This window comes from Chelonoidis abingdonii, chromosome 1, assembly GCF_003597395.2.
Source record: "Chelonoidis abingdonii isolate Lonesome George chromosome 1, CheloAbing_2.0, whole genome shotgun sequence".
NCBI classification, from domain to species: Eukaryota; Metazoa; Chordata; order Testudines; family Testudinidae; genus Chelonoidis; species Chelonoidis abingdonii.
Window position 1 is genome coordinate 207844850 of NC_133769.1, and position 24358 is coordinate 207869207.

General features: G+C 40.3%; 1 protein-coding gene across 3 annotated transcripts in view; it reads right to left on the minus strand.

Moving 5' to 3' along the window:
* The window catches only part of DSCAM (DS cell adhesion molecule), a 665984-nt gene that overhangs the window by 553814 nt on the left and 87812 nt on the right, over positions 1-24358 (minus strand). For all 3 annotated transcript variants that reach the window (XM_075073839.1, XM_032791676.2, XM_032791679.2), the window contains exons 2-3: positions 16202-16519; positions 10261-10407 (exon numbers count right to left, since the gene is read on the minus strand). In XM_075073839.1, the coding sequence (XP_074929940.1) occupies positions 10261-10407; positions 16202-16519 (465 nt within the window). The remainder of the gene's footprint in view (positions 1-10260; positions 10408-16201; positions 16520-24358) is intronic.

The following is a 24358-nucleotide window of genomic DNA, read 5'->3' on the forward strand; positions in this document are numbered from 1 at the left end:
AGTTTGGCACTCATGTCTTGTAACGTGATGTATTGCGCAACAGGCTGCTAGGCCTGTGCTGAGCTCCATGAAGGGTTATCCCATACATACTGTACTGCAGCATCGCCATAGACCATATATTAGAATCATCATGCAATAGTCTGAGAAGGTGAAAGCACCTTTCTTTTTGGCACAGGTCAGGCCCTAGAACATGGTGCTACTTTCTGGGCCTTTCAGTACCAGAAAGATGTGGACAAAACTGGAAGGAGAACCTGAAGAGAAATAAAATTGATTAAGGACTGAAAGGACTCAGTCATTTGGAAAAACTAATTATTATGCATATATTTATATTTGGTGAGGCAATAATGACTAGGGAGTGTGGCATGTAATTGCCTATTAATATTCCAAGGATGGTGATACAATAAAGGGAGAGTGTTGTAACGAGGAGGAACGGGATTAAATTAGAAAGATATATAGAGACTGAGTGTCAGGAAAACCTTCCTAATATTTGAAGACCTGACCCAGGAAGAAGATCCTCACTATTTCTCTTTCCTCACTCGAAGGAGGAAGAAAGGGCAGTGCCCCTTCTCCTCTCCAAGGTACTCATGCCACCTCTTCTTCCCCTCCTTTTGTGCAAGATCCCTCACCCAGAGACATTCAAATCCTGTCAATACTCCTATGCTCCTTACCTTTAAAAGGAAAAAGAAAAAAAAAAGGCTGTGGAAGAAAGAGGGAAGAGATGGGGTGGAAAGATTTAAATGAGGGAAAAGGAAAATAACTAAAAAAAGTGCCATTTGCTTCCTAGACACTCTTCAGTACTGAAATATCTACAGTACCTTCACCCACAGCTGTGTCCTTTCACTTAGTGTAATACAGATAAAGTAACCAAAAGTGGGGCAGATTTCTGCTCCCTGGATTTTTGGTACATCCTGTAGCAGAGTGGTTACCCCGCTGCTGCCCTGAAGGGCTTAAAACAGCTCTAGGGGAAGGTTGTGGCTGGGAGCTGCTAAACTGGGCTGATTGGGAAGTGGCTGCAGCTGGGCCATGCCCCAATCAGGACACAGCTGGCCTGTATAAAGAGGCTGGGAGCCAGGAGCTCAGGAGTCTCCCTTTGCCTATGGAGGGAGAAGGGCCTGGCTACAGGGAGATAGAGACAGGGTACCTGAGTGGAGCAGGGCTGGGGAAAGGCAGAGGAGTTGGTGAGTTCCAGCCTGGAAAGCCCCAGGCTGCAGCCTAGCATAAGGCCAAGAGGTACTGGGGGTTACAGCGGGCAGCCCAGGGGTAGGCCAAGGCAGCAGGTCCAAACCCAACCTTGCCAGCGATGAGTAGGCTGATACTATAGCCTGCCCCAGGCTGTGCGGCTAGACAATGACTAGCAGTAGCCATATACTGAGGTGAGGTGAGGATAGAGGGTGGGGGTTCCCCTGGGAGGGGGAGACCCAAAGAAAGAGAGGGGATTACTGCTAGGGAGCAGCACCCCAGGTACAAGGGCACCAGGTCCGTGAGGGACACGGGGCCCAGAGAACAGGCGGATCACCGGCCTGCAGAGGGCACTCTGAAGCTGGAAGAGCTAATTCCCGAAAGTCACCAGCAGGAGGTGTGCCACAGGGGTGAGTCCACTTGTCTACACATCCCTTTCTGATCAATCCCTTGCCTCCTGCTCCAACCTCCCACAGGCATCCATCCACATTCCCAATACTAAAAGGAAGAAGGGGCTGGGGGTGAAAAGTCTGAAAGGTCAGCTATTATCTGGAAAGAAAATAACTGTACTACTTACGTCCACTCCATCTGTAGCCACTCTAAGAAACACAAAACAAAACACTGCTCTCACAGCTCCCATCCCACCTCTTGCACATATGCTCTCTCTGCAATGCTAGCTCTACAGTAAAAAAACATTCAATATCCATGATCGTAAATCCAATGAACCCTCTTTCCCTTTGTCTACATTATCAAAACATGATTAGATGACTGCGGACCTGGTACTAGTCCATAGCATCCCTCCAGGCTACTCCAGACATCATCATGTTAGAGGGTCAGAACCAAAATGCACTGAAGTAAACAGAGAGACTCCCATTGACTTCAGTGAACTTTAGACCAGGCCCAAAATGCATTGAAACAGAGTAGCTGTCTCACTCCTAAAGAAGAAGAATCTTTCCTGGGAAAAAAGTCAGAATATTTCAAGTGTATCCTTTATTTGCAAGTCAACAAAATCTAAGTTAAAAGTCATGCCAAACAACTGACCTCCAGATCATGAAGGTTTTCACAGAAAAGCTGAGAGAGACTGTGGAAGAGTCCCAAAAACTCATTGCCTTAGGAAACTTCAGGCCCATGGAGATGACACATCTGATACAAAGGTCCAAAATTTTCTGTACATCTATAGACCATGAATTGCCTGATCAACACATGTAATTGCTCACATCTTAATCTAAAAGTGGATATAGGAGATGGAAGTACATCTCTATCTTGATCGGATCACTAACTCCGCCAATCAGACATCATAACCCAAATTCACAAACAGGAAACATTAGTCACCATGGTGTGTCATCAAAGATTAACAATTCCAGTTAAATTCCAAGGCTTCCTTATGAACACCATAGCCAACTCAAGGACCAAGTAGCAGAAAGTCATGTGACACATTATTCCTTCCTGTGTCCTCTGCTATTGACACACTCGTATCTAGACATATCCTCCCCCACCCACAGTTTAGCATGGTTCTCAGATTATCATACAATGTAATGGAAAACATAAATGGAATAGATACTGTATATCAGCCAGTGGGAAGATTCTCCAACGAATGGGGGAAACGACATTGCTTGAGTCAGCTAAAACTGAACTACATAGTCAGAGGAGAACATATCACAAACTTGGATTGGCAGGAGAGGTATACAAAACCTAATAGATCCTTCCCATCTCTAATTTCTATAATGTGATAATCCCCTCTTTAAACACTACTACCCAACGTAGAAAAAGTTGCAAATGCAATAACCACGCATTTTTTAAATAATGCAGTACGTTACTTTTCCCTAATGGTTCCTTAGGAAAATAACTTTATTGAAGAGAAAGCTAAGAAGCAATATCAGTTTTAGAAATGAGTGAGCTTTACAATCTGCATAAAGCTTGGAAAACACATTGCTGTTGCAGCAAACTTAAGGTCCAATCCTGAAAAATGCTGAGCGTCTGAACTTCCTATTAACATCACTAGCAATCAAGAGAAGTTGCAGGTGCTCAGCAACTCTTGAAATCATGCCCTGGAAAAAAAAAAAGGGAGGAGGAGTCTGGTTGTGGCATTTTTCTGTATAGTATTACAATTTAAAAGACTATTTTAATTCCTTAGCTGCATTATTGATATTATGTTAGATTATTCAAAAACTCTACATATGTTTAAACCTCTTTTACTGTCAACATTAGGTCTAGCAATTTAGATTTTTATTCTGTTCAGCTTGGACAATGAAAAATCTTAGAGCTAGAACATTTGAAATTATGTTATATGGCTGTTGATTGTTAGAGAGAAATGGGTGAATTTTGGATGCATTTAAATCTGGATCTCATCTTTGTATGTGGGACCATCTTCTATATTGACAATATTTCTAAAGGACTAATTTATATAGAAAACTATCTACATTCATGAATAATATTCATCAGAAAATTTAACCTATTTTAGCCCTGCACAGCGCTCACTATTAAGGAGAAAATAATCACCCCAAGGACTTTGAGATGCTGCCATGATCTCCAAATATAAGTACAGATCTTAGATACCACTATGTGGTAACTACTGGCAAACAGGACTGCTGACCATCAGTCATTGCAATTCATAGAACTCTTGGTGGAAAGAGATCCAAGAACCCTTGGAGCTTTCTAAAGATAAGACTTAAAGAATGTAGTGTAAATTATGCAATTCATTACATTAAATGCAGGTCATTGTGTATCAGTGACACATTCTCAAGCCTTGGTCCACTGTGTCTTATTTATGGCCCATGGAAAGTGCAGAGGCTCAAAGACTCAACAGCTGTCATCCTTGTGTCAATCAAAGCCCTTCAGGGACTTGTTTACCTTTCATAGTTCTATACCTTTCATTCAAAGCTGCTATTCTTTCACTGCTAATTAAATCCCCACAATAAATACTGTCCCTCTTCTTTTTGTACCTTTTTAAAGTTATTATATTTTTCAAACAACTCAGATCCTTTCAAGGTTTGTTATTAGACAGGAAAAATGGGGGAATTTACACAGGAGGGTCCATGCACCTCTTGTTAACCTCATTAAACTACACAGGTCCATTAAAATCTCAAAAAACCCTCACAGTTCTCATCATCTAGCTAGCGTGGTATTCAGAATAAACCAAGAAAAGATATAAAGAATGTGTGTGTTTAGATTATACACAGCTACCCCTTCAAAAATGTAATATTGCAAATATTTTAATATAAAGATTTTTATAGACAACATTATTGAGCTGTTTTGTGTATATATTTTCTCTTTTTACTTCCATTTTCTTCTAATGCATATCATAGTACATCCTTTCTGCTGTCTTTTCAGTGTCTGCTTTCTCTTGTCTGTTGAATATTATAGAAAAAGCAGATAAAGTTTCAATTTTTTTGTGTCTCATACCACTGTAACCCCCAGAAAGACAGGTTCTCTCAATACAATTACAGTTTATTTAACCTTTTCCCTTCCACTCTTTTCCTCACTTTTCCCCACTTAATCTTCTCCTTCCTTGTCCCTTCACTGTTCTCTTACACTCACCCCTTTTAATAATCCCCTTTCAGTCACCACTCCTGTCCTCCACTCATCCCAGGAACTGATCAACAATTGAAGGGATATGGAGCTACTCTTTACCCACCCACCCCTGAGAGAATCAATGACTATTTTGCCTTTGCCTGTCCTCTTCCCCATCTGGCTATGCTGTTTGTTGGGGCAGCCTGAAGTACACAGAGCAACAGTTCGGAACTGAGCAGAGACCAGGACCAAGCATTAGTCCCCTTTTGGTGAATGAATGCAGAGGATGGGGGGTGGGGCAGCAGTGGCAGCGGAAAACACAACAGCACCATGCATTACATTTTGTTTTCAGTTGTCACTGCACAAATGTGCTTTACTGCATTCTTTAGGCTCTTCTGGAAAAATGGTTTTCAGTAGTTGCAAAATCAACACAGCACAGTGCCAGATTCTAATGGAGTGGCAATCTGTGGAGGTAATTTCATGAGGGAAAACAGTAAGGACTCAGAAGAAACTTTGTATGTACAAAGTTAGCTAGTAGTCACATGACAAGATTTACAACAAAGGATTACTTAAGTTTTCATGTTGAGTGTGACCTGCAAGACATGATTCACTAGAAAGCATGTGTGGGTCTCAAAGATCTAGCTATAATACTTACAAAGACACAAGTGCAAGTCCCTCTAAAATTGCTCCAAACTATTGTACAGTTTCCTGTTTTTCCCATTTCAAATGTTGTTAGGCAAGGCCTGTACTACAGGGGAAAAGTGATTAAGAATTGTTAGTGCTAGGAAAGATGGATGAGCAAATGCTTGTCTGAATGGATATATTTTTTCTGTTTGTAGTTTCTAAAATTGATTTTATTTTAAATTTTCATTGAAAAAATTGTGGAAAAAAGTTTTCATGACACATATTCACTATTTTTATTAAACAGGCAACTATTGCTTTAAATGAAGGGGAATCTGTTAGCGACAGAGCTCCAGATAAGGTCCAGGCCTATCTTCTGGGGATGCCTTCTAGTGGCCTTCTACCTCCACACCTTTGCACTAACCCTGATCCATGGCATGACACCAGAACCAGGAAACTTTCTTACCAGCAGTCCTGTGCATTATATCTTTATTACACACTAAAGTTTCTATAGGCAGCTTTCTGCTCTCAGATGACTTCAGTGGGACCTCCTTATGCACAACCAAAAGCAGAATCTACCCAATAGATTATAAAGTTACAGATGTCCAGCACGTTGCATCATTATGAAACCAACAAAGCTCCTACTGTCTGAGCTAAGACATATTTCCTAAGTGTTCTTCTAAAAAACTAGATTTTGGTATATATAATGAGCAGCAATGCTTTTAAAGCAAGCAAGCAAGCAGAGAGTTGGTTTTACATAGAAAAAGGGACACCTAACATACTGTGTAATAGCAGAGCATCTGAAACAAGGATTATGGCTCATTTGCAAGTCCCTTTATTCTAAAATTCAAGATGGGGTCTCCATATATTTTAGCATCTGAAATGTTCACTCTAGATTATATCTGAAAGGACTGTATGCAAGTGTAACCAATAAAAAAGCAAAAATCACTCTTCTAAACCTAGAACATGCAGCACCTGTTAGCATGCTGGCTTGTTTATCTTTTTTAGGAAGTCTCACACTTCCCTCCATGGGTCTACGCTTGCTGTCTTACTTGTGTGTTCTTCAAAAGATAATCCTTATGGGAGATTTTCAACTTTCTTCCTTTCACCATATTGTATACTTAGTTTTATCCCACTGTTTCCATGACATTTTGTCTAATACAGTCTGTGATAATCTCCAGTAAATATACATCCCTAGCAGATTCCTTGTAATGGTTTCTGCTCATTTTAACTTTCCTTTCTGATGCCATCCACTACTCACTGATAATCAGCCATAATCCTATCCTGTCACTAATGTTTTAATATTAAATTGTCAGATGCAAAAACATACTATTGCCTCTTTCTTTTCAACACTTCACAAAAGTTGATCAGACACATATAGGAAAGTTGTTCTCATATTTGGTACTTATGTTAGTATACATTTTCCCTCAAAATATTGATCACTAGTGGAAAACAGATCAATAATCCTGTTATGTCTTAGCATCCTATTAATCAGCACTGGGAATCCAAGCCTTTGAGGTCAATCAATATCCACCATTTGAGTTCATGGCCATATTATTGTTGAATTGATCATGGAGAAAAATCAAGGCAATTGTCTCATAAAACGCGTCAGCTTTTTAAAAAGCTAGCACTATTAAGCTGCTGCTAAAGTACTGTGATAGTAAACAGCAAATCCTACAGTCATTCTAGTTAAACTGGACTGATGTTCCCTGCCTCCCTTTAACACTGATACTGAGAAGTTCATCAGAACAACTGTAATTAAATATAGACTTTATATTTGATCTGTACTGTGACAACCTCAGAAATTAGATTCTCTAAATTATTTTATATGATATAGCAAGATACACTAAACAACCTTTTAAAGAGCATCAGTTTTAATAGATAGTTTTTACTTGCTTTGTGACTGCACACAATTTTTTTTCAGATATACTATTGTAGGATCAGAGCCACGATAAATGTATTAAGTTTCATTTTTAAAAGGCTTGCTGTACTGTTTTTAAAACAAATAAATTCCAGATGTAAAGGCTTATTAGGCCAATCCACTCTATCCAGCTCACGGAAATGCAGATCCATACTTTTTTTCTTCTAGGGACATAACGAGACTGGATTTAATGGAGGAACAAGACACAGACAGGAATGAATGGTGATACTGTACTGCTATCTGTGTCTATAAAGATGCTTTGGGATGAGAAGAAGATTTTTAATGGATGCCACTTCATCAATTAAAAAAGTCAAAAGTCCTATGAGAAAAAATCTTTAGGCCCAGCTGATCAATAAAGGACTATTATTATGTTCCTTCATAAGAACATAAGAATGACCATACTGGGTCAGACCAAAGTATCCTCTCTTCCAACAGTGGCCAGTGCCAGGTGCCCCAGAGGGAATGAACAGAACAAGTCATCATCAAGTGATCCATCCCCCATCGTCCATTCACAGCTTCTGGCAAACAGCGGTTAGAGACACCATCCTGGCTAATAGCCATTGATGGACCTATCCTCCATGAATTTATCTAGCTCTTTTTTGAAGCCTGTTATAGTCTTGGCCTTCACAACATCCTCTGACAAGGAGTTCCACAGGTTGACTATGTGTTGTGTGAAAAAATACTTCCTTTTGTTTGTTTTAAACCTGCTGCCTATTAATTTCATTGGGTGACCTCTAGTTCTTGTGTTATGAGTAAATAACACTTCCTTATTTACTTTCTCTGCACCAGTCATGATTTTATAGACTGCAATCATATTTCCCCTTAGTCATCTCTTTTTCAAGCTGAAAAGTTCCAGTCTTATTCATTGCTCCTCATATGAAAGCCATTCCATACCCCTAATCATCTTTCAGTCACTAGAAGGACAGATGTTGAAGGCAGAGGCTTGACTAACTAGGTAAACTGTTTCTATGTACTATGTAGTCATTGTGGCATCCAGAGGAGCAGCATTTCCCTCTACAATAGTAGGGAAGAGGCTGCAGAAACATATATTGTACTCTAGATTTCAGAATTATGAGGAAAATTGAGCCATCCAAAGATGTGGTGGTGTTCCAAGAGGGTAGGAATCAGGCTGTGAGGAGACAACTCACATTGATGAAATTTTTCAAGATGTTCTGACCTGATAATTGAGAATGAAGGACCTTTTAATAATATTAAATTATCTAGCTTAATAGACTATTTTAAGATTAATAAAAATTAAACAGAAACCCATGTAATTATCTGTTTGGTAATTTTAATTGTATTATATATTCTTTTAACAGGTTACAATAATAATGAAGATATTTGTAACATTTAATGGCTCAATCCTGTTCTTTAATGCATGACCACAAATCACATCATCTATATTTTATTTGCGATCCCAGAGTCTCAACTACTATAACTGGATCCGGGGAGGCAGGTCCTTGTGTTCAATGGCAGTCTGCATGGGTGCAGGTTTCTACCCATGACTATCAGATAGTTGGATCACAGCCCACATGGGACAATGTAAAAAAAAATGGACTAAAGTAATTTAGTGCACTTAAACTATACCCATATCAGTGGACAAGGTGACTGATCACTTAAAAATACAACATTTCTGTACCAAACGAATCTATTTTCATATTGTCTCAAAAATATCTATGAAGGGACAAAACCTTTTAAACAATAGTTTTACCAGAGACAGGAAGTCACATTTAGAAAACAAGATATATAGAAACAAAGAATTCCATTTCTATCAGCACCACGTTTATCCAAAATGGAGGGTGGTTAACCTAGGAACTTACAATCTTCAGCTCACTTCAGCACATACTGTAGCATAGTATAAACACATTCTTAATATACAATGCACTGACATTTAGCTCTGATTATTGTCCCATTGCTGCAATACTCAACAGCTGTACTTTCACATCCTGTCCATGTACATCATTTACTTGAGCATATAATAGCAGATGTATTCTGTGTTTATCCACATAATACACATTTCAGCTGTAGTACAACAACATGAACTTTCCATGTGATACAGTCTCTATACACGTATGTTGTTCTATGGATTTCTTACATACTATTAGCTAGAAAATGTTGGATTGCTACAGTGAAATCCTGGCTCCCCTGAAATCAATGGTAGAACTCCCACTATTGACTTCAGTGGGGCCACGATTTCACTCCTAGACCTGTTTGTGAGGTTAAATCAGTTCAATGGGAGTCTTCTTTTTTTTTTTTTTCAGATGAGATCTTTGCTGCATCTATACATACTTTCAGTACATACTGTAGACGTTTTGCGGAGTCCTAACTAGAAAATTCAATTATTTTCGTGACAGTTTGCAGTTTTCTAACAGCAAAGTAAATTTTCTGTATACACAGCAGTGCAGATAGTTATTTTTATAAACATACAGTTTAACATCAATATATGCATAAATATATTTGGCATACATCAAAAAGTTTATTATATTATGTCTGTGGATAGTATATTAGCTTTCACACTGTGAAAACTTCCAAATGTTGTCTATAGGCATACCTGGTACAAAAATATTATTGAAATATAGGAGTCAATTGCACATATCATTTAAAAGAACCAAAATGAATGTAACTCGAGATTTCTTTTACTCCATAACTAACTTCATCACTAGAAAACAATCACAACCCAACAAACAGATTATGACACCCAAAACAAAAAATTCTATAGCAAACAGAATTTCCTTTTAAAAAAACATCAAGTCAACACTACGCCACAAAGCCAAGAAATACTGATTTTGTGTCTAGTGTAAAACAAAATACATGTTAATTTCCCTGGGAGCAAGCTAAAAAAAGCCAGAGTTGTCTCAAAGCTTCAAGTCACACCTAATCATGAGGATGCATCAGAGCCAAATGTGCTATACATTAATTACAGTGGAAAGATGAAATATCATTCAGCTATAATCAACACAAAGGAACCATCGAGCATTATGGAAAACACAAACCATATCCAGTAGGGAAAGAAAGCCATTAAAGCCTACCTGAGACAAGTGAGACTGTGTCTTTCTCCCAAGAGACAACAGTGATGTACGCCTCCACAGAGGAGGGGATAATGCACTTGAAGACCGCTACATTGCCTCTCATGGCTTTCTGGTCCTCCACACGGACTGTGTAGGGTTCCCGTAAAACTAAAATGGAAGAATAGTGAGTTTTTGTTAATGAGTGAGATGGTAAAGCCAAGGTAGAATTAAATAGAAAGAAGTCCTGTCTGGAAAGACAGGTGGGTATCATTTCCCCAAGGACTGAAACAACACATTTCCTCAGCCTTTATACAGGAAGTCAGAAGATGAGCTCATGACCATCACTCCTTTCACTTTCACATGCCTTACAGCAGACTTAGTCAAAGCCACAAACCCAAAATGGTGGGATCATGCCCTGCTCCAGTTCTTGCATTGATCTTGCACAATTCACTCAGGATAAAGACAAATTAGGCAGGCAAGTAAAATATTATTAGACTTCCTTCATCCTAATGGCAAGGTAAGAAAGTAAATTTTGTGTCTTGGCTGGTAAATCTGTGATAATTTTACACTGCTGATCTGAAGGGTCTCCCTGAAAGAACGCCAAGATCCTCTTGCTTACTCCAGTAGTATACTATACCCTATAACATTTCAGTGTTCATCCTCTAGTTAATTCTGGGTGTAAGGGTAAAATCATTTCCCAAGGGAAACAGTCTCCACATGGAAAAAATGATGCTCTGTCTCATGCCAGCTTCTTTAGGTTCTTATACCACACTTCCTTCAGAAGCGGGGTGTTCTACTTTGTCAGAACAAGCACAGGCTCCCCCAATACTGGTGGGAGATTCCCATATGGTGGTTCCGTTGAATTAAGCTTTCAATCTTCTCTTGGTGTGAAGATAAGTGGGACATCCAGAAGGATGAGAGAGAGAAATTTAGGATGGAGGAGAGTGAGAAGAGTTGAAGGTGCTAACTGTGGACTCAACAGAGGTGCGTGAGAGGGAAGGAAGGAGGGTGCTCAGATTTGCAGAGAAGTGAAGCGTGTTAATAGACTGAAGGTCTCAAAGGTTGAGCAGAAAAGTGAGGGCGGAGGTGGAGTGGGCAATGCTGAAAGAAATAAGGTAGTGATCACAAAAGGGAAACTCTGATAGTGAGGTATATTAGTGGGAATAGTACTAGTGACCCAGCTGGCAGCTTGGAGAATTGATCCAGAGATGAAGGTCAAAGGAAGATGGTAGAAAGTGGAAGAGGCAACAGCATCTACCAGGTCAATACAACAGCTAAGCATTTTTGGGGTAAGGGGTGGAAGATAAAGAGGAGAAGAGGAAATCCATGCACTGTAATCAATGAAAAAGAGATGAGAAGCCTGAGACAGTAACTAACAGGAGAAGGAGATAGAGATTAATGTCTGATGGAGTACAGTTCAGAAGTGGAAAAGGTGAAAAGTGGCATGAGTGAGACAGTAGGAGCTCAATACCACTATTGCTTCATATCCGGGCTGTGTGAGAAGAGACCACTAAAAGAATGCAGCTACAAAAGAGGTGTTGGAGAAGGGGTAGGCCAGTTTCAGTGAATACAAAGAGATGAGCAAGAGGCAATGCGGCCACGCAAGTCTACTAGTCATCATTACCAATGAGAATAATTTCAGTGCCCTTAGGTAATCATGTCAATAGTGCTATGGGACCATTGTATAGAAACTTTCTCTACTTCCACTGCAAAACAAAACAAAAAAACTAAACAAAAAAATTCACAGAGCAAAATTTAAGTATAAGCACATTCGCTCTAAGTGGATGTAGCTGTATTTGCTTTCCAGTATTTAGAGGTATATTTCTGGAATAAAGAAGCCATGGACTTATAAAATGGTGACCTCTTTACAACTGCTCCTCAAAAAAAAGTGTGTCTGGCCAGATTCAAATTGTAAGTTAAGCATGTACAAATAGTGAAGGGTTTCAAATTACAGTGCAACCACTAGCTCATGAACAGGAAAGTGTTGTTTTTTTTTAAGTTTTACAATCTGCATAGACAATTATGTAGTTTAAAGGTTAACAGGTCTAAAAATAAAATAAATCAAAATTAAGTATTAAGACATCATTAGTCTAAAAATATATTCCTGATTATAATTAATGAGGCAAAGTCACTAACTCTGATCACAGACTTGCTGGATTGTCAGAAGCATATGTTCTCTTAACAGTAGCAACCTTGGAACACCTCTTCGCATGTGAAAGAAGCCAGTTACCATCTTCTTTCCATGCTCCAGTGAAGGGCTTGCAAAGCACAAGGATCTCCTTTATGTGGCTAACTGTCTCCTACCACTAATGCTCCAGGGATAGCTCGCAGAGCATGGGCTATTTTGAGAAGGTATCATGACACAATATTATGAACAGGGCTAGTGCAAGATGGCTCACATTTTTTCTGAACTACTTGTACAGTTACAAAAACATGTCATGTCATTAAAAAAGCCACTTCCAGGGCAATTTTTCCAAGAAGCAAATGTACACAAACACCTGTAAATCAGGTGACAGAAGCAGAACTAATTTATAATAAAAATTGGAGATATACCTATTGCCTAGAACTGGAAGGGACCCTGAAAGGTCATTGAGTCCAGCCCCCTGCCTTCACTAGCATGACTAAGTACTGATTTTTGTCCCAGATCCCTAGTGGCCCCCTCAAGAATTGAACTCACAACCCTGGATTTAGCAGGCCAATGCTCAAACCACTAACCTATCCCTCCCTGATCCCTTGCTAGGGAGACTTACAGTATCTGGACCTTGACATTTTAGCATATGGAAAGGGAAAGGCACATGGTCATCAGATTTCCAAACCAAACTATTAATCTTCGGAATCTGCAATATCCAAGGAGTTGAGATAGATCACAAGTAATTATTCAGTTCAAAACTGCATGAGACAGTCCTTGTTTGTGTATATGCACTAACTTCTTTGTTTAATGCATCCACAATGTTGCTAAACCTCATGATTTTATCATGACCCTTGTGATTTCTGCTGTTTTTCTTAAAGCCCCAGATCACAGAGTCATTTGATTGCATGAGACTCATCTTTCATGGGGAAAAAAAAAAGTCTCTAGCTTTCACAGTTGCTTGGGAAAACAACAACTTGAAAGCAAGATGGACCTACCTCCATCTATCCCCTGTAAGGATCTGCCCAGAGAGTTTAGCTACATTACATGCAAAGCCAAAAAATTTTCAGCTCAACCATCTCCTTTGAGCACCTCCACCATCCACAAAAATCCACAGGATAGCCCGTGGACAGGCTAAGTTTTCTTCCAGGGATTTCCCAGGATGGATGCCAGGGATTCGTTGCCTCTCCTCACCAATCACGAACTAGCTTTGTGTTAGACTATTCCATTAGTCACATGTCTAGCTTTAAGAAATCCTCTGATTGGCTGGGAAGGAGGGCACTGCACCCACTTTATGCAGCGCTGCGGGAAGCAAAAGGCCATTCCAGCTTTCATGCTGCTTGCAGCAGTTTTCCTCTCTACCTGCTATGGGGTAAGGCTTAGGCCCAGTTGTTGGTCCTTTCCTCAGGACTGCATTTAATTACCAAATAGAGAGAGCTTTTATGTTGACTTTTCGCTGCATTCTCTTTTCTGCTGTGGCCAAGCCAGAATCATATTCAGGCTTCCATATGATCCAGCATTTTGTGTTAGAACTTTTGGGGGACTGTGTAGTCTTTGCCAGAAGTTACATTTTGTCATCTCTTTGCTCTCTTCATAACATAATACGCAGGGGCTCCACTGGTAGCTGGGTTCCAAATAACCATGTTTACTAACTATATACAAATATACAAGGTCTTGCAATCTGTACACACTGCTACTCTGGCAGGGTTCTGATGGCTTCTGCAATTAAAAATAGGAAGGCCCACTAGAGGGCTCCAAAACTATTTATAGGGATATCACCCAGTTCCTATACATTGCAAATATTGTCCAGTTTCTGTAGGGATCGCAGGGAGGGGTATATATCTCCCAGAATTGTGGGATTGGGCGTATCCCTGGGACTGAGACTGAATGATGGAGATAGCTTGGTATCAGGCTCAATGGCAGCTCCAATGCTCTTGATATTTGTTGGTGAGAAGGAGGGTAGATTTGTGATCCAAGCCCTGTATGCAGGCCTAGATGGGCTGGGCTGTTATCTGGAGGGATAATTGTTTTGACAGTGGGGAGAAAGGGTGGAATATGGCTGTGCAGAAGCTGCAGGCACACTTTGCAGAGGCTATAGTTATTCCCTTCTTTCCTTTGCTTATGCTATTGATGTTTATTAGCAAAATTGCTGTCTTTTGTGCCATAGACTATCCTTAGATTCTAAGGTGGTGTCTTGGTGATCCCACAAGCCACAGAGGGAACAGGAAAATGGCTTTCACATTCAAGTACCTATTTTCATAATTACTTCTTATATACACCTATATACTGGTACATGATTGGGAGTACAATGGAGGTATTTTCAGCTGCTTCATAGGTCCCTGGAGCTACATGAACCTCATTGCTTGATCAGAGCCTCAGTTAGCAAGGTTTCAAGATACAGTCTTCTTTAGGCAGTCACATTAGTATATCCACAAAAGAATAAGCAACTAATATTTGAATCTTTAAGCATCATTAGCATGCAAAATTTTATGAGGAAACTACCCAACACTTTAGAGTTTCTACTTAAAAGAAGCTCAAGGAAAGAACTGCAAGGAAGTAAAGACTGAGATGCACTGGCAAATCCACAGGGAAGCTGATATGACGACATCTCTCCCTAAAAAGATCAAATCTCTTGTCTACAGATTCAATAAAACTCAAAAAAAAGTATATTCTGCACAGAAAATGAATGCATTTTTGTAGACTGTATGTTTTGGATAGTGCATTTCATTAATTTCTTGATGTCAGTTTTTCTTTGTATCTTCTAATGATCACTTTTCATGTCTTTGAAGTCATATTTAGCATTAGTAAGACTGAAAGTCAGGAAGTAGAAACTATTAACTGGCATAATGCACTTCACTATCTGGCTTTTCCTTGTTTGCAAACAGAGAATCTTAAGAAGAGCTATAACCCCAAAGCGCCATATTTGTGCATGGTTTGCAATTTCTTTAATATAGCTACTGGACTGCAGATACTCTAGGCGACAGATCCTCAGATGGTATAAATTATGCTGATGTAAACTGGTGATTAAGCTGGTGTAAACTGAAGTTACTGGTGCTCTTTGACAATTTCTACCTGCTGAAGATCTGTCCCCAGAATTTTTTTTAATTAAAATTTTGATTAATTAAAATGTCTAGATACTAGGTTCAGAGTTCTGTGCACTAGTAGAATAGTGGTAATAGATTTAAGTCTAATTACATTTAAAATCAATTCTCCCTTTTTAGGTGCCACCCCTTTCTATTCAGTCAACTCAGAAAATAGTTGCCAAACTGCTATGTCCACAATACAAAAAATCCTTTGCATACTTTAAGTTAAACATAAAGCGATTCCTATATATTTACAATACCATTTTATTATTATATCTCAATGCACATGTTCATCTCTGTTGAGTCACAAAACCAGATCACAACTAAAGACAGGCAAAATAAGAGGAAGATTTTGTTATGCAAAAATTGTATCTATTAGCCATTCTCCAGCCCCCGCCCCACCCCACCCCAAACAAACAGTGCAGGGCGAGTCCCTATTCCCCCATCCCCAACTCCCTGAAGAGTAAATAGGTTCTGATGAATGGCCCATCTCTAACTGTTCAGCTGGGAATCTTGGCATCTTTCAGAAACTCATTTGATTGATGGACTTTGGGACGGGACTTTTAACTTCTCTTTTATAAAAATAGGCTAAACCAATATAGTTTCAGTTGATTTCATTAAGAACTCTAGGGATTGCCTTCTAGACCCACCGTCTTTGCTCCAGTTCACAATGGCTACTACTTTTTATCCAGAAATACATGGTCTCCCCTCCAGCCCAACTTGAAGTCATGAAGTAAAGAACCATACTTACCGGCCTTAATGTGAACATCCTGACTTCTGATTTTCCCTGAAGGATTTTCAGCTGTGCAATAGTAAGTGTTATCATGGATTAAGTTATTAAAGCTTGAAGGAGGGAAGGGGAAAATTTGGAGAGTGCCATTGGGGTGGACGTGGCGGATCCCTGGGACATCATAGATCTCCTCGCCCGTTGCTAGGTACCATCTGAGTGTCACAGGAGGGATCCCTGCTGCAGGACAGGGCACCAGTGTCCCTGTGGTGCTAGCAAACACTACCTCTTGCAAAGATGCATTGACAAAATACAGGCTGGCATGTAGATCTTCACTGAAAACTGCAAGATAAAACAGACAAATGGGCATTTAACAGCTAAGAAAATATTACTGCACATATCCCAATTTTACTCCTACAGCTTAGTAGTATGATAGTGATGCTCAGGACTTTTCTGCTCCTTTAAGTAATTTCTTTTTGTAAAACATATAAATCACAATCAATTTTGAACTGTTATGACAGTTGATGGAGGTAACTAGAGCAAATGGATCCTAATATAGGATAGGACAATTTGTTTCTGTGTTTTGTCAGAATAAAACAACCAAAAAGCTATGGATCTCAAAACACAAAGCAAAGGAGTTAATCGCCAGCAAGATTACCATTAGTCTGGAAAGAAGCGAATTAGATCACCTTTCCCATTGCTGATCCAGTATTCTTGCTAAGACCAGTCAAATACTAGCAGTAATTTACTTCAGTGAAACTTTCAGTAACTAGAATTTGCTGTCTGGCAAAGGCTGTTAGCATTTATAAATAGAATTTGCTTTTATGTATTTTTCATCTCTGAAGTATATCAAACAATGAAATGAGAAGAACTGAGCAATTAATGAAAAAAAATCACAGTTTCTTAAAAAGTAACAAGAAATTTGTAGAAAAAATTATTTGACCAGCGCTAGTAAAAAGAGTTGGATACGTTTAGAAGAGAGACTGTTTAAGGCTAACATGTCAACTATAGTTTGCTCAGCAATAGCTCCCCCTGGCCTTGGGCAATAGATCTTGTTATACTGAGAGGGTAAATGCTGGCCAGAACAGGCAGTTATCCCCCTATTCTTTTATGAAGGAAAGCCAGGAGATCATTACCTTTTACCCAGAAAACCAGAAATAAGCAGAAGGAAACTCACTCTGTTTCATCCATAGTATGAGACCTCTAATACAGCAGCATCTCCCTACTGTTCTGTATTTGAGAACATGGCAGTGGAAAGCTTTACTTCTACATTTCTAGAAATTGGGATTTTTTTTAACTGTACGACCATACCAGTGCATTATATATTTTTGCATTTAATATACATATAGTATTTACCCTAAAAACTAGCCAGTTCTACCTTAGACAAATAGGTAACGTCACATTATTATCTGCATTTGCACTTCACTACAGCTTGAATTCTGTAAAAATTGAAGTAAAGTTATCCAGGGTAACTGGCAAGTTTTAAAAAGGTATCTACTGTGTATCAGACCAGAATAACTATCTGCCAGAGAGTTCAATATTAGCCTTTATCTGAAAAAATGTATTATCTTATGTTGGGTATAAAGAACCCCTAGCAACTACAAAGCTAATCTTGATATGGTGCTATCTACTTCTGCTGCTCAATCTTATGTTGGTTGGCTGTGTAAAAGGGAAGGTTTCCTTACTTCTCCTGCCCACTAACGGGGTAGGTGATAAGGAAGGAATAAGTTGTTTCGTGATACTTCTTTGAAGACCATAATGGGTTGGAACAAGTGACCCTTCATGGTGACCCCTACAAAGAAAGATGAGGTTTGGTCTGGCATCCCCACAAGATCTCAGTGGAAGAGATCCTCTAGACCCATTAGGTAGCAGGAAAAGCAGATTGTCCACCTAAAAGACGGCAAAGCTAAGTGGAGAGGGATTTCTGGGGAAATCTCAGGAGGCAGGTTGAAGGGATCTTGTAGGTTTAGGAATCTGCATCTTCTAGAAGACTGAAAGGGAATGGCTTACAGCGAGCCCAGGCAAACAGATATTACAGGTGCTGGTTCAGAGTAACACATAGGAAACAGAGCCTTCACGATTGGTTCAGCCATAGTCAAAACTTGATTTTATATTTTTTAGCAAAGCAAACAGATATGAATTGAACACATACAGGAAGAAGACAGTGCTGTTTCTAAATAGTCAGATTTCTAATTATAGCCACACTTTAAAGTAGGGAACAAAACTGATAGTTAACAGGATAGAGAATGAAAAAAAAAGATGTGGAAGTCACCATTGTTCATTTAACTATAAGAGCTATTCTCTATAATTAGAACTGAAATATTGTTTAACATATTTTAATATTCATCTCCAAAGACAAGACACTCACAGTAATAAATGTACTGTACAACCACTAGCTCTTAATATGCTATGCTGCATCTCAACAGACGGTCAGGTATAACCAGTAGGTTTCTGATTTAGGATGAAGAGGTATATACCAAATGGTCAGCGTCATAAAATAGAGAAGATTATCAGACATTAAGTTTGGTGCCTTACACAGAGCCTAACTTTTCCATGCACAATTTAAACCAAAATGCTATGCAGGTGAACTGGATGCAGACTAGATGTTATGATACGCCTTTAAGAAAATATCACCTATTCCAGTTGCATGGTATCCCCTGTAGCAACTTTCAATACTCCTGACTAACTTTTCATCCATCTGCCTGTACAATAATGCTTCACTTTAAAGTAGCATCTAGTACACATTCATCTTAATGGAAGCCACATGCACATATCAAAAAGAATCCCTGGAAAGTAATTGTAACGATATAATATACACACAAACAGAAGATCCAGATGTATTTTGTTGCTGACCACAATGGACAAGCTGTTTGGATGCATACTGCAGAAAAAAAAAATCCAGAATGGGATAATATCTTTCATTAAAGAGCTATTTCTACTATGCTTCATAGAAAAAAATAATTTGCTGAACAACAGAACAGATGAGGTACCAAAAATTAACTGAAACTGAGATAAGAGGGGAAAGTATAATTATATGTTGTTGTACCTTAAAACTTGTTAAATATTAAAACAGAAAATATGGGGGCTTAGTCAGGAGAGCAGCAGTGAGACCACACCTGATGGCACTGGACAGAGGAGAAGGAGGTAACTGATGAAAGCAGTCAGAGAAAGGGTGAAAACAAAGAGATGAAAGCTTGAAATAGGAAAGACTATGAATACAAGCAAAGGATAAGAAGATCAGACAGATGTTGGAACGAACTCCTACATTTTCAGAAAACAACAAACTTATTTATTTATTTTAAAAATTGGATCTAAAGCTGATTTGAAGAAGTCAATCTACATTTCCCAGCACAGAGCACAATATGCTACAGATACAAGTAAACACATTTAGGCCCTGCTCCTGCAAATTGTTCTGCGTAGGCAGACCCCAGCACTCACAAAAACATCCACTGAAGAGTTTCAGGAGGTCTGCCTATGTGGAGCAAGTTGCAGGGCCCTGAAGCTGGTATGAATCCAGACTGGACTTTAACTTTCTCTCCTAAACCAGAACCTGTTTACAGTGTTAGACTGGGTCTAATAACCGTCCGTTTTGATAAGTATAATCCAGTAATTATCCTGTCTCCCTGTGTCATAAACAGATAGTTAAGGGTTAATGCCTCTTTTACCTATAAAGGGTTAAGAAGCTCAGTAAACCTGGCTGACACCTGACCAGAAGACCAATAAGGGGACAAGATACTTTCAAATCTTGGTGGAGGGGTCTTTGCTTGTGCTCTTTGTTTTGGGGGTTGTTCGCTCTTGGGACAAAGGGGGACCAGACGTCCATCCAGGCTCTCCAAATCTTTCTGAATCAGTCTCTCATGGTTCAAACTTGTGAGTATAGTCAGGCAAGGCGTGTTAGTCATGAGTCCAATGTCCCTACATGTACTCTGTATTTGAAGGTCTTATGACAAGGCCAGCCAGTCTAATAATTTTTCCGCTTGATCCGTATTGCTGGTGTCTACAGGTGTCTCTTGCTCTAGAGTTCACACCATACTAGGCGAGACACAATAGGGGCTGCTATAACTGCTGATTATACAGTGGGATCAAAGGCAAAAGGAAGGTGAGGTCACTCAGTGTCTGCAGAGGGTGTCATAGTAACGTGAGAGAGAGCTAGACATAGGAATTACTATGGCGATTCAGGCCAGTGGAGAGGTCCATCTAGTTGTAGTTTAAATCCTGTCTCCAACAATGATCAGTACCAGCTGTTTTGGGGAAGATGAAAGAAACCCTGCAGAGAGCAGTTATGGGGTAATCTGCCCCAGGGAAAGTTTCCCCCTAACTCTTGTTAATTATTGGTTTATGCTCTGAATCATGAGGCTATAGATCCCCTCCACAACTGTTCATTACTTTTTTTGATTCTTGCTATGACCACTCAAATATTCATGTTATCCCTATATTGTCCAACCCCTTTTTGAATCCCATTTTTCTCCAACTCCATGAAACTCATTGCCACATAATTGAGGCTAACTGAGTTGTGTATTTCCTTTTATTCATTTTAAATATGCTGTCTTTCATGTTCCACTGAATACACTAGCATTTCTTTGTTTTTATGTTCTTGTCTATTTGTTCTTCAAATTCCATTCTAACTCTCATAGTTTCTTCTACAATAGATGAATTGTAGACCTAATTTCCTTCTGCTGTAAAATAACGAAGAGGCAAGTGAGTGGTCTAGAGCCTATACACAAATACTGCAGGGAGGGAGGAACAGATGCCTAGAGCTGTGAGCCCACAGCATGTTTCTAAGGATGGAGAAAGTTCTGAGGGTCATTGTAAAATCATGAAAAAGAAAGGAGAGTAAACAAGAAATTGAAGAAGGAGCCTGAAAAGATTTAGACGAGTATTCAACCTTCTACAGATTATTTGAACTGCATTTCACGAGATTTGACCATTGCAGGTTTGTGTAGAGAGTAACAGTCCTTTGTCAGTTTGGGTAAGGAGTTATACAACACATTCTGCAACTAATTTAGCATTGGAATGTAAAAGGAAATTACAGCAATCAAAATATCAGAAGTAGATAAGCAACAGTTCTAGTAATAGTTGAATTTCAATATTTATAGATGACAAACTATACATACACAAATATTTAAATAGTACAATTTCTGTGTGCATCAAATTTGTAAAGCTATTGAAATCTAATACTAGCTCTATTGAAAAAATATTACATTACTCAGTTAGTGATTATTTATCAGCATTCTAATTTATGTTGCCTTCATTTTATACATTAAGGGCCAAATCCTATCCTTACATTTGATTATGTAAGGAAGAATTCAGACCTAAATTAATAAAACTTTTAAAAATACAAAAATATTTTCCCATTTTTCCCTTTGATGAATCCAATCTGGCATCAAGTATTTATTTAGACATCATAAGACATATGAATCAAGGGCAAGTTCAGAGGTCAAGAGGGCCCCAGGTATCATATTTTACCATAAAATAAAGTCAGTGTAGAGTAGATAAGTGATGTAATTAAACCCTTTGTGCTGTTCTGCACTGCAGCAGATGTGTGGCAGCAGCATTTGAAGCAATGGTGCAGTAGACCATCAGGTGCATAGCGTAGCACTGGACATATATGGCAGAGCTGGTCAAAAGGTAGAATTTCCATTTTGTGGGAAAATCCAAAATTCTGAAAACATTTCAATTCTTTCAAAACAAAAAGCTGTTTAGAAATAATTGAAAAGTTTGTTCAGAAAATTTCTAAAGAAAATTGACCTCCTGAGAGCCCATGGTCTGAGGCTTTTTGCTCAGGCTTGACTCCCAGGACTTCTTGGCTCTCGGCTCCCCATCAGTTGATTAGGGCTGACAGGGAGGAGGAAGCATAGGAGCTATTGGAGCCACAGCTAAGCCAGGAGCCTCAGAGCTTGAAAGCCAGAGTTCCTAAACTCAGTCCCACAGTAGGGCTCCCAGAAGCCTTAAAAGAGCCTAGAAGCCTTAAGACCTTCTGGGGTTTCTAGATTTCCTGCCTCGGAGCTGAAACCTGCCACCTGGTAGCCCCAAATCAAGCCCCATTAGAGCTGGGGCTCCAAAGGTTTCCATGGCTTAGTGAGGCTGCTCTGCAGCCACAGACCCTGGACACCTGGGGACCCCAGCAGTCTACCAAGTAAGCTGGCAGGAAGCCACTTGTCTGGTGCGGGTTCCATCAGAACCCTTCCCAGGGGTCATCAGAAGTTTGTCAAACCCAGAAAATTTCTGAGAAACACTTCAGATTCAATGAATTGGCATTTTCCAGCTAAACCCCATTTCTTCAGAAAATTCCAGACCACAGCTAGAAATTAGTTTATTACTCAATCAAATATTTGACTTTATTTAAACTGGTTCAATCACACAGTGTGCCTATCTTTAAAGTTTCAGCACCCCGACAGTTAAGCATAAGTCCCATGAACAAATCCCCAAAGTGTAAGTAAGGAGTAGCAAACTGTACAGTACAGAATAAAACAAAACCTCACCCTCAGTGGATATCAGCCCTCAAACAGCACTCCCTTCTCAGGACGGTCCCTTGCACTGCTGAGCCAGGCAGCCCACTCAGCAGATTGGGGCTCTTTTGTTTCAAGTGTGGGAGAACACTCCAGAAGAGAGGAACACTCTGCCAGCAATCACCTTTGTGATTTTCAGCAACTAGGGAGGCCTGGTTTGAGCATCTCTGCAGACCAACTATGGCAGGTATTGAAACAGGATGAGAAGCAGTTTCTGAATTATTTAGGGATCTAAGGCCACTTAGGGTTTTGTTGGTCAAAACCCAGCACCCTTAACTCCACCCAGAAAGCCTTCAGACAGCAAGTGTAGATTCTGGAGCACTGATTGTACAGGGTGTAGTGCAGGGATGGGCAAACTTTGTCCCGAGGGCCACATTGGGGTTGCAAAACTGTATTGTGAACCAGGTAGGGAAGGCTATGCCTCCTCAAACAGCCTGGCCCCTGCCCCTATCCAACCCCTCCCACTTCCTGCCCCCTGACTGCCCCCCTCGGAATTCCTCAACCCATCCAACCTCCCCCCGGCTCCTTGTCCCCTGACTGCTCCCTCCTGGGACCCCTAGCCCCTTATCCAACCCCCCCAGGACTATACCCCCATCCAACCCCACCCTGCTCCCTGACTTCCCTCACCCCTATCCACATCTCTGCCCCCTGACAGGCCCCCTGGGACTCCCATGCTTATCCAACCACCCCCCGTTCCCTGTCCCTGATTGCCCCCCGGAACCCTCACCCCATCCAACCGCCCCCTGCTCCCTGTCCCCAATCCAACCACCCCACTCCCATCCCCTTTACCATGCTGCTCAAAGCAGCATGTCTGGCAGCTGTGCCACATGGCCAGAGACAGCCACACGGCTGCGCTGCGCTGCGCTGCCCTGCAGGAGTGCGCAACCTTGCTGCCCAGAGTGCTGCCCGCACGACGGTGTAGATGAGAGGAAGAAGGAACAATGGGGGAGGGGCCAGGAGCTAGCCTCCCAGGCCAGGAGAACAAGGGCTGGGCAGGATGGTCCGGCGGGCTGGACATGGCCTGTGGGCCATAGTTTGCCCACCTCTGGTGTAGTAAATCACTAATTAAGTAGGCTGCCCCCATACTGTACTAAATTTAGTTTCCAAATAGATTGATGGGGTCTAATCCTATATATCGAGTCCAACCTTGTTAAAGCTGGTGGGCATAACAGCTGCCCTCCATTCAGGCTAAATGGGGGAACAATTATATGCCCTTTTGTTTAGAGACAAGTGAAGCAATAGGAGCCACCAGCCAAAACAAAGCTCACCGTGCATGTAAGGTTACTCAGAGATCTAAACTATGTGCATGGAGGGATTTCACTACAAGTGAATGCAAATTCAGGGGACTGACTGATTTGATTGCACAGAGAGAGAGAGAGAGAGAGACAGAGAGAAGAAGCACCATGGAAGCACCCAGAGAAAGAGAAAAGAAACCTCAGACAGCCAGACAAGCACTTGTAATCTGACCTTGAGAAAAAGCTAAGAGAGATTGCTTTGGGTTAAAGTGCTGACTGAGAGAGGCTTGCAGTTGTGAGCCAAGAAGTCATCTGCTATTTTTGCTATGTTCTGGGAAACAGGACTGGGTGTATAGTCTTTGTAAATAAACAATATTGCAGCAAAGAAATACCTGACTCCAGCATCAATTTGTCCTCCTGTTGGAAACAACCTGCAG